General features: G+C 46.3%; 1 protein-coding gene and 1 long non-coding RNA gene across 2 annotated transcripts; both read right to left on the reverse strand.

The window, feature by feature from the left end:
- Positions 1 to 1,539: 1,539 nt before the first annotated feature.
- On the reverse strand, positions 1,540 to 2,741 carry LOC103635139 (uncharacterized). The gene is made up of 3 exons (XR_002263965.3): positions 2,508 to 2,741; positions 2,342 to 2,411; positions 1,540 to 1,873 (listed from the first exon to the last, which is right to left on the reverse strand). It is a non-coding gene; the product is annotated as an uncharacterized lncRNA (long non-coding RNA).
- A 6,898-nt stretch (positions 2,742 to 9,639) lies between these two features.
- On the reverse strand, positions 9,640 to 10,758 carry LOC103636910 (uncharacterized). Its single transcript, XM_020542967.1, has 4 exons — positions 10,605 to 10,758; positions 10,028 to 10,449; positions 9,862 to 9,942; positions 9,640 to 9,773 (listed from the first exon to the last, which is right to left on the reverse strand). The coding sequence occupies exons 1-4, from the start codon at positions 10,742 to 10,744 to the stop codon at positions 9,640 to 9,642; spliced, it is 777 nt and encodes a 258-aa protein (XP_020398556.1). The 5' UTR covers positions 10,745 to 10,758.
- Positions 10,759 to 11,021: the final 263 nt, after the last annotated feature.

Consider the following 11,021-nt stretch of genomic DNA (forward strand, 5'->3'; position numbering starts at 1 on the left):
GGCAAGAGCGCGAGGTGGCAGGCCATAGTGCACCTGGGCAAGAGCACGAGGTGGCAGGCCATAATGCACTTGAGCAAGAGCGTGAGGCGATAGGCTCAAGTGGTCCTATGCTAGAGCTGGACCACAATGCATTTGAGCAAGAGCGCGAGGCGGCAGACCACAATGCACCTAGGCAGGAGGACGAGCTAGCAGGCCAAGGTTCATCGATGCGTGATGATGATGACTATGGGGAGGACTACGATGGAGAGGCCGATGACGAGGTTGTTACAACGACACAGGCAACGAACTTCAGGTATTTTTATTTTGACGACGAGTTCTATTTTCTGTTGGATTGATATTATTACCCGTGCACAATTTACAATTTTGTAGGTTTCGGCGGTCCCTTAGAGTTCCACCGACACGACCCTTGGACCAACGTAGGGTCATAAACCCTGCAGGAGAGAGGAGCTGGGTGGAGGTGGCATGGAGTGGCAAAGGTCACCGGACACCAGTTAACACAGTGCTGGGATCTATAGCTTGTTTTCACTATCCAGGGGTGGTACAATTCAACGGGGCAGAGATAGGGACGTATCACTGGGCTCACTGGGGCCTCAAACCATATGGACCCGACCGTACTCACCAAGACGCAGTGCAGTCATCGTTTTGGGTTTGTTTATTATGTCTTTTAAATTTTCTTACTGTGGGCATCTATAAATGAATTTAATTGCTTCTTCATTATGCAGGAACAATTTAGATTGGACGAAACAGCGAACGAAGAACATGCAAAACATGTATTCCACAATGCTGCTAGGAAAGTTACACTACTAAAAAATCACCTTCTTGCAATGGGCAAAAATCGTTGCGATAGACCATAAATCGTTGCGAAAGGCACCAATTGCGATAGAACAACTGCCGTTGCCTGCTGTTGCAGAAAACAGAGTGGCAATAGGCTATAGCAACAATTTTACGTTCTGTTGCAATTACTACATCTTTTGTAACGTATTCAAGTGTTGCAATCGTTCGTTGTTACAATGGACTATTCTGTTGCAATAAGTTATATTGCAACATTTACGATAGTTGCCAAAAACTCTATTGCCACAACATATTTCATGGTAATAAGTGTTAATGCCACGTTTAAATCTGTTGCAAATGGCTTTGTTACCACAAGATGCTTCGTGGCAACAAAACACTAGTGCCACACAAGTGACTCATGGCAACAAGATGTATTGCAATGCAAATAATTTCGTTGCATTTGATCATTTTGCAACATAATGTGTCTCGTGGCTACATGATCTTTTTGCTATAAAAATTATCTATGGTAAGAACCGTTATAACAACAACAACAAAATATCATAACTAATGATGTTGCAACAAGAAGAAAAGGTTGCGACTACTGAAGTCCCAACGAAATAGATCCATGGTAATTACATCTTATTGCAACAAAAAAATCATTGCAACTGAACCATACAACAACTAATAAATCCGTTGCATTTACACATATTCAAACCCACAATTTATACGACAATGCATTTTGCATTTCTATTGGGTATAAAATGTTATGCAAAAGAATTATATTTTACATCAGTAACGTCAGAACCAAAATTGACAACCATAATATTTGTCTCTTGTCTCATATATTAACTATATCCATACCATAAGTTGTAACAAATAGGTTGCACCAAATAAATAGTGGCCAAATACAAATTAATTTGATAACATAGCTCACAATCACAGCATCCTCGTACTAGCTTGGATTGTGATAACATAGATAATAAACTACTCAGGACTAGCAAATTATTGGAAGTTTTTTTTGCCATCGTGTACCCCTCCATCCCCTCCATTGATGCAGGCGATGGTTAGCTAGGCTGACGACGATATCACGACGACAAGGAACCTGTTGGAAGTGTTCAAAACAATAATTAGTAAAGCTACAATAACTTGGTTAATCATTAGTGGAAGACTACAACTGTAGTGCCTACAGCTACAGCTACAACTACAGCACAACTCCTAGCAAGCAGCATCAGCAGCAACCATCAGCAAGCAGCAAGCAGCAACACGCAACAAGCAGCAAGCAGCAAGCAGCAGCAACAACACGCAGCAGCACGCAGCTAGCAGCGGCAAGAAACAAACAGTAGCACGCAGCAACAGGAAGCACGCAGCAGCAAGCATTCTACTCTATCTCTACCAGAGAAGGCAGCTGCAGCACCAGCCTAACAAGAGCGAAAACAAGCTATAAAATAAGCATGCTGCACAGAGCCACAAACATGTGTACTGCTCCTATGGTTAACTAAAATCTGTTTAGGCTACTAAAATCCATTGCATGCACAACTACAAAAGAAATAAAAATAGATTGTGGACATACCTTAAACACACTTTGATAGAGCTTCTTAAGTTGATCTACCTTGCTTCTCGCTTGCACTTGCGGATTGTACCTATTATCATATTCAGGATTACAAAAACAAAACTATCAAAAAAATGTTGTAAAACAGTTTATATGATCATAATGCAAGAACATTTGCATTCCATACACATTCGCTTCTTTTGTTGCCCCTTGCCTGCACACGTCTTGTCACAGCATTCCTTAGAGTGTAAGAGCTAATATAGTTTGCTGGCATATTGTCTTTCTTATTGTTTGTGTCTGGTGTACGAACGTTGTTTGCACTACTTGGTGCAGGTGCAGGAGGATCAGCTAGGATGAGTTCAGGAGGTTTAGTAGGGACAATGGAAGAAGGATCGATTGGAGTGGTGCTTTCACGGTTGCTCTGCATTAAACAATTGATCAAACAATTTATGTTGCAAAAGTTTCTAATAGCAATGATGGTAAAAATACAAATATCAAATTTTATACCTGTTGTGCTACAGCAGCAAGGGCAGCAACCATTTCTTGTCTCATTTCTTCTCTAAGCACTTGTCTTTTTATTTCTTCTTCTTCTTGCAGTGCTTGCATTTTTTCCTGTAGTATTCTTTCTCGTTCTGCAACCTCACACGCAAGTTTTTCATTTAACAACTGGACCTGACTTTCGAGTTCAATGTTCTTTTGGTTGGTTGCAACCGTGGCACGAGCTTGTTCGAGGAACTTTGATTCCATCACTTGACTTCTTGTTGGATATCTTGATAGGTACCCATGACCATGAAGTCTGTTTGCCTTACATCCTGTTGTTTCCTTGAATGTTGTTTGGAAAATAGCATTTTCCTCTTCTCTTGTTAGATGATATCTTTCTGTTTGATATATTTTCTCAACAATTTTCTCAGCTGCCTTCTCCTGAAAAGAACAATATAGTTCAAGTTAGCTCAATTCAAATAAGAATTCATGCCCAGTATTTTAAAGTATGTTTTAGTAGTAAGCTTTGTGATTTACTCACATAAATGCCACGTGAAGCCTCTTCCGACCATTCATCATTTTTACAATGAGTAGTCATCCAAAGGGATAGATCGGTTGGTTCTATACCAGTTTCTGGATCTCTCTGTGTTGTGGCTGCTGCGTGGTGGTAGGCGAGGGGTATGCAGGGGAGAGTGGAGGAGGAGAGTGGCTTGAGAACAAGAACGCAGAACGTAGCGAGGAGGTCTGTCGTCGCCGGCGGCTGAAGGCGCCACCGTCGAAGAACAGCCCACCTCTAGGAGGTAACTGTATTATTCTTCGATGCCCTCTTACAAACTAGCAGCCAGCCTTTATAGTATAGGCGGCAGGGAACACACCCAATCAACTTATTACTTTCTATAATGGAAATAGGAAACTCTACTGTCTGCTATAGCAGAAATAGGAAACTACTGATTGATATACTGGAGATAGGACTCGCCTGATCCTCTTCCCTTGCTTCCAATTCGGCTGCCTGATTGCTTGCTTCCTTTCCTATTCTTCCAGCTCTTCTAGCTCGGTTGCCTTATTGGTGGAGGTTCCCTTCTTGTGCCTGCGCCCATAGGTGTTCCTGTAGAAGAATGAGTCCACAACACTTCCCCCCTCCCCTTGGAACAGCTCGTCCTCGAGCTGAAACACCGGATATTCTTTCTTGAATTCTTCTAGTGAAATCCAAGAAGCATCAACAGCTGTCCGTCCGTCCCAATGTACCAACAATTCCCATACTCCATGGTTGAGACGAGCACGAATGACCTTCAAGGGATTAGGAACCACTCTTCCATGAACAAGAGATGGCAACTGCACTGGATCACCTACCGGAGGGGTACCCACGAAAGGCTTAAGAAGAGCCACATGAAACACATTATGGATGCGAGCTGCTGCTGGTAAACGAAGACGATAAGCTACTGATCCAATCTGCTCTAGCACTTCATAAGGTCCAAAGTACTTAGGGCCCAGCTTGGTGGCACGAGCTGGAGTGATACCCACGACTGTGCGGTGATGCAAACGGAGCCAAACCCAGTCTCCTACTGCAAAGACAACCTCCCGGTGCTTCTTATCATGCTGAGCACGCATTACCTCCTGAGCCAACAATAACCGATCACGGATTTCAGCAAGGAATTCATCTCTATCTCTGAGTTGGGCTTCTACTGCTGCCACCTTTGCCGCCCCCTGTTCAAATTGCAGCAAGGTTGGTGGAGGCCGGCCATAAACCACCTGGAAAGGAGAAACACCAATAGCTGTTTGGAAAGAAGAATTGTAGCAAAATTCTGCCCATGGTAACCACTGTAGCCAAGAACGAGGTCGATCTCCTGCTAAGCAACGAAGATACATAGTGATAATGCGATTAGTGACCTCCGACTGCCCATCCGTTTGTGGGTGAAAAGCTGAACTGAGAAGCAATATCACCCCTGCTAAACGGAATAATTCAGTCCAAAAAGTGCTAGTTAAAACCGGGTCCCGGTCACTAACAATAGAACATGGGAACCCATGTAGCCGAACAATCTCATCAAAGAAGGCTTTGGCAACAACGGTGGCTGAATATGGATGGCTGAGTGGGATGAAATGAGCATATTTGGAAAACCGGTCCACCACAGTCAAAATAACTGATTTCCCACCAACTTTGGGAAAGCCCTCAACGAAGTCCATAGCAATATCACTCCAAACAGAAGAGGGAACTGGCAGGGGCTGCAGCAGTCCAGCTGGGTGCAAGTGCTCAGTTTTATTGCGCTGACAAACTCCACAACCTTTGACATACTCTCTGACCAAACGGCTGCTGTGAGAGTTGAAGAAGGATAACCGAAGACGATAGAGTGTCTTCTGAATACCCTCATGTCCTGCTGCATGTGCATTCTCCAGTAGCTGTGGCCATAGGGGAGATGAATCTGGAACATATGCTTTGCCCTGAAATAACAGCAGTCCATCCACCTCCGTCCACCCTGCTGGTGCAGTGCCACTGGCTAACTGGGCCCGAATTTCTTGTGCTCTTGGATCAGCAAGGAGTTCTTGACGAATTGCGTCAAAAACTACAAATGATGTTGTCGATAGGGCATGAATACTGAAGGCCTCCTCATCCCGACGAGATAAGGCATCTGCTGCTACATTTTGCTTCCCTGGGCGGTACACCACATCCAGATCATAACCAAATAGCTTCGTGACCCAAGTGTGCTGTGGAATAGTGGTCAGACGTTGGTCCAATATGTACTTCAAGCTGCAATGATCAGTGCGGACTGTGAATGACCTGCCCCACAAGTATGGCCTCCAATTGCGAACGGTTTTGACTAAGCCGATCAGCTCTCTTTCATATGCGGGCAACTTGGCGTGGTGAGGGGCCACGGCGCGACTGAAGTAAGCCACGACGCCCTCTCCCTGGTGCAGCACCGCGCCAAAGCCGGAGCCCGAAGCATCGCAGTCGACGTAGAAGCGCTTGGAGAAGTCTGGTAGTCGGAGCAGTGGAGCAGACACTAGCGCCTTCTTCAGGGCTTGGAAGGCCGATGCCGCTTGGGAAGTCCAGGAGAAAGTCGCCCCCTTGAGGAGAGCAGTTAAGGGCTCGGCCACCGCACCGTACCCCGCAATAAACTTGCGGTAGTACCCGGTGAGGCCAAGAAAACCCCGCAGCGCCCGTGCAGTCCGCGGTTGTGGCCATGCCTCCACAGCCGCCACCTTGGATGGGTCCATGGCCACGCCCTCCTTGGAGATAATATGGCCCAGGTAGGCCACCGTTGGTTCGCCGAAGAAACATTTAGACTGCTTGATGAAGAGGCAGTTGGCGCGTAACAACTGAAAAACCATCCTGACCTGCTGCACATGTGTCTCCCAAGAAGAACTATAGATGAGTATATCATCAAAAAAGACTAGAACGAACCGGCGGAGAAATGGCTTGAGGATGGCATTCATGAGAGCTTGAAATGTTGCTGGCGCGTTCGTCAAGCCGAAAGGCATGACGAGGAACTCAAAATGGCCATGATGCGTGCGAAACGCGGTCTTGGCGATATCCTCTGGATGCATCCGGACCTGGTGGTACCCGCTGCGGAGATCAATCTTGGTGAAGAAACAAGCGCCCGACAGCTCATCAAGGAGCTCGTCGACCACTGGGATAGGAAATTTGTTCTTGACCGTCTTGTCATTTAAGGCCCGAAAATCCACACAAAATCGCCAAGTACCATCGTGCTTCTTCACAAGGAGAACAGGGGAGGAGAAAGGGGATGTGGTTTCCCGAATAATCCCCTGTGCCAACATTTCCTGACATTGGCGCTCAATCTCATCTTTCAAAAGCTGCGGGTATCGGTACGGTCGGACTGCAATGGGAGCCGTACCCGGCAACAAATGAATGTGATGGTCATGGCGTCGCGCGGGCGGCAGTCCACGCGGTTCTGCAAACAGGTCAGTAAAATCTTGCAGTAATGAATTCATGAGGTCTCTGGTCGCCGTCATAGCAGCAAGGCTAACTCCCTCACCACCGATCCCATGCCACATGACGGGACGATCATGGTGCCAGAAAGCCATGGATCGCGCCGTGAAGTCCCATGTAATGGGTCCCAGCGTCTTGAGCCAGTGGACACCGAGGACGACGTCGAAGCCCTCGAGAGCTAAGGCATAGCAGTCGATGGAGAACGTCTGGTCCTGGATGACCAATGTCATTGCTGCACAGATGCCCAGACTGTGCAGCTGCTGTCCATTAGCAACAGTGACCACCAGACCCGGCCGATGGGTGATGTCGAGGCCGAGTCGGTGGGCGACGCCCTGGTTGATGAAGGAGTGGGTGGAGCCGGAGTCCACAAGTGCCGTCAGCTCTTCCCCTTGGATCTTGACGCGAAGACGGATGGTGTCACCAGCAGGGACCCCCGTCAACGCGTTCAGCGAGATGCAGACTTCCTCCGTGATGTCGTCGTCCTCTGGCGCAACGTCGTCCAGGGACAGACAGAACACGCCGCCCCGCGCCGCACACTTGTGATCCCGGGAGAATTTCTCCGGGCAAAAATAACATTGCCCCTTGGCACGTTTGTCGGCGATCTCCTCAGCCGACAGCCGACGAACGCGTGGTCGCTGTGGTTCCTCCATCGTCGGTGCTGGTGTCATTGACTGTGGACGAGGACGGGAAGGCTGGCGCGGCATGGACGGGTAGATGGCGCGAGCCGCCTCAGCGGAACGGCGCTCGAAGGCCCGGGCCAGACTCATGGCTGTCTGAAGGTTCGCCGGATGTTGCATCTCGACGTCGGATGACAAGGGCTGACCCAACCCGGCATTGAACAAGTCGATTTGGTGCTGCCGGGTCAGGTTGTCGCAGCGGCACAGGAGAGCCAAGACCTGGCGCTGGTATTCCTCCACCGTGCCGGTACGGTGGAGCTCCTTCAACTCCCCAAGCGCGTTGGAGCGGATGGGCGGGCCGAAGCGCATGTTGGTGAATTCGACAAAGCGCGGCCACATGATGATGCCGAGATCACGCTCCAACTGGTAGTACCATTGTGCCGCCGTGCCGTCGAGATGGAGAGAGGCCATCCACACCTTATCCTCCTGCAGCGTGCGGTAGCCGCGAAAAAAGCCTTCACACTTGTTCAACCATGGGAGCGGATCCGACTCACCATCGTAGTGCGGGAAGTTGAGGTTGGGCTCGCGTGGGCCACTGCTGTCATGACGTCGAGGGCCATTCCCGCGGCCCCCACTGAAGCTGCCTTCCTCGGTGCCTCCGTGTCGTCGACGATCAGGCGAACCCTGCGGCTCGTGGTCCGCTTCATCACCGGACTGAAATTTCTCCGTGCGCGCGATGCGCTGGTCATGCGCGTTCAGGCGGTTGTTCATGGTTGTGAGCTGCGCGCTGAGGCGGTCCAGCTTCACCGAATCAGGCTCAGGATCGCCCGCGACGCCGGACATGGTCGGGGCACTTGTCTCCGATACCAATTTGTTGTGGCTGCTGCGTGGTGGTAGGCGAGGGGTATGCAGGGGAGAGTGGAGGAGGAGAGTGGCTTGAGAACAAGAACGCAGAACGTAGCGAGGAGGTCTGTCGTCGCCGGCGGCTGAAGGCGCCATCGTCGAAGAACAGCCCACCTCTAGGAGGTAACTGTATTATTCTTCGATGCCCTCTTACAAACTAGCAGCCAGCCTTTATAGTATAGGCGGCAGGGAACACACCCAATCAACTTATTACTTTCTATAATGGAAATAGGAAACTCTACTGTCTGCTATAGCAGAAATAGGAAACTACTGATTGATATACTGGAGATAGGACTCGCCTGATCCTCTTCCCTTGCTTCCAATTCGGCTGCCTGATTGCTTGCTTCCTTTCCTATTCTTCCAGCTCTTCTAGCTCGGTTGCCTTATTGGTGGAGGTTCCCTTCTTGTGCCTGCGCCCATAGGTGTTCCTGTAGAAGAATGAGTCCACAACACTCTATAATGTGAAGAATGTATCATACAAGTTTGTCATTAATCATGGAAAATAAAGTAGTGGTCATATCATTACCTGTTGAAAGCTTATTTGGGAAAAAGTTCTAGAACCCATTATATGCTTCGTTCTTTGTTTCTGACGGTTTTCTGAGTTCTGGCTGCTTATTTTCTAGAAAATAATAATAGTTGGAAATGAATTAATAAATAAATCGCTAGAATCATCCATATTATGCAAGTGCCAATCGTTAAAGTAAAGGAAATGAAACAGCAAACCTGGAATTTCTCAGATCCAAAATACAACATCATGTAATGCCACTCGACGATGTCTACATCTTCAGGCTTGTTTTTCATCCTTTCAGCATAACTATTGTATGCCTTGTATGTTGATCTTAACATTGATCGCCATCCTTTGTATCTCTCCTTAGCAATAGACCAGATCTTTTCATGCGCGTCCTCATTGGTTAGAAACTCCCACCTTCGCTGTTTCAGTTTTGATATAAAGAGAAGGTTAATTGTCTAGTAATTTGGGAATAGTAGACCACTAATAGTTCTAGCTAACTGTTAGGGCTCAAGTAAAGAAATTTCACATACCAGTACGTCAGAGGCTATAGAAGATCTAACATTGAGCTCTATATCTTTCCACTTTTTCACTCCAATGAGTGGTGCCTTTTTCTTTGTAAACAATACGATTTCATCCACAAAAGTGCGAGCGTTTGGTCCTACAGGACCTCCAAGCTTAGATGAAAATTCAATCTTAAGTTTGTGATCACCGTTCTTGATTCGCTTGGTGGCTGCTGCTATACCCTTAAGGGTACCACGCCCCTCCTTTTTAAAGACTCCATCGTTATCTACATATATACCAATAACATCTGAATGGGTAGAAATATTCAAAGTAGAAGATTGCAACATTTAAATAAAAAACACTCTTAGTAAAAAATACCAGGATCTCTTTTCCTATGACGTCTAGCATGAGATGGCCAATTAGCAGTAGGTTTGCTGCTGCCATGAATTTCTTCATCTAATAATATTAGGTCATCATTGCTTTGTCGTTCATACAATACTGCGGATAGCATAGGCATCAGTTACATCTCTAACAATTTGCGAAAATATACACTATATGTTAGTAGGCTGTAAATAAAAGAAATTACAGATATCTGGAAGATCGCCTTGATGCCTTAACCATTCTTTATATGTTTTGATCGTATCCTCCCTGAAGTCATCCATTAAATCTGCACTTAAACAATATGTAAGTTTAACTGTGGAAACTATAACATATCATGTATTTAATGTAATGAGTTTGACATCTTAACTTACCCGTTTCTGGATTATCATGTTGTAGTATTGCAAGCCACTCCTTATATGCATCAATCGACACTTCTATAGTTTCTTCATCAACATTTGTTCGCTGCCTTGGACGCTTGATGGGAGTTATGCTTACCTCTAGATCACTGGGTGGATCTTTTGTGAGCACAAAACTTATTTTTCTCTCATCCATGTTATCAGACAGCATGGCCTCTTCTTGGTGGATGTAATCAAGTGCCAATAGCCTGGATCGATCAATGCCACATCGTTTCTTGTAAAACAAGAAGTCCCTCCCAGAATATCCAAGTTTCGATTTTATGTACACCACGTTGTAAAAGGCAACATAAGCTTTATCAATATTTACTGTGACAATTTCTTTTCCAGGTTGTGCTCCAATGCAATGGAATTTCAAGGTCCATATCTCACCAGTCAACCTGCAACACAAATATATTCTAAGCAAACAATGACTAAAATAGTGTTGTAAAAAGATTTCATTCAACAATTAAAAGGTATGAAAACAATATACTATAATTATGATCTGCGCCAAGGCCAAAGCAGTAGAGACCAATATGGGTAGATAGATTTTTACTTGTCAGGAAGATCAAAGAAGACGTTCTTCCCGGCCATAATCTCGTCCACAATCCGTGTACCAAGTTGGCTACCATTGTCGTTGGTGCACATATTAGCTTCATTGCTTGTCGGCTGCAAACCTCCTTGAGTCGTCATCATAGGTCAGGAAAATAGATGCTGACAGGGCAGGGAACAAAAAAATCATGTAAGTATAACAATAGATTGGTTTATGGAATTATGTGCAGTAATAGATGCTGACGGTAAACACCAACAAGTTTATTGAGTTCTATGATGTAAGAGCAGCAGAGGCTGCTCTTCGGTCACTGAATAAAAGTGAGATAGCTGGAAAACGAATCAAGTTGGAACCAAGTCGTCCTGGTGGAACACGCAGAAAGTATGACTCTGATTTAGTTTTCAAGGCTATTTGCTTGTTACA

This window comes from Zea mays, chromosome 8, assembly GCF_902167145.1.
Source record: "Zea mays cultivar B73 chromosome 8, Zm-B73-REFERENCE-NAM-5.0, whole genome shotgun sequence".
Taxonomy (NCBI): domain Eukaryota; kingdom Viridiplantae; phylum Streptophyta; class Magnoliopsida; order Poales; family Poaceae; genus Zea; species Zea mays.

Excerpts from the sequence above, each read along its gene's own strand:
- LOC103636910 (XM_020542967.1), bottom strand. The coding sequence starts at position 10,744 with ATGATGACGACTCAAGGAGGTTTGCAGCCGACAAGCAATGAAGCTAAT. Across the intron at positions 10,450-10,604 it reads TTCTTTGATCTTCCTGACAA|GTTGACTGGTGAGATATGGA; the intron begins GTAAAAATCTAT and ends TTTGTGTTGCAG. Across the intron at positions 9,774-9,861 it reads AGGCGATCTTCCAGATATCT|TATTGTATGAACGACAAAGC; the intron begins GTAATTTCTTTT and ends TGCTATCCGCAG.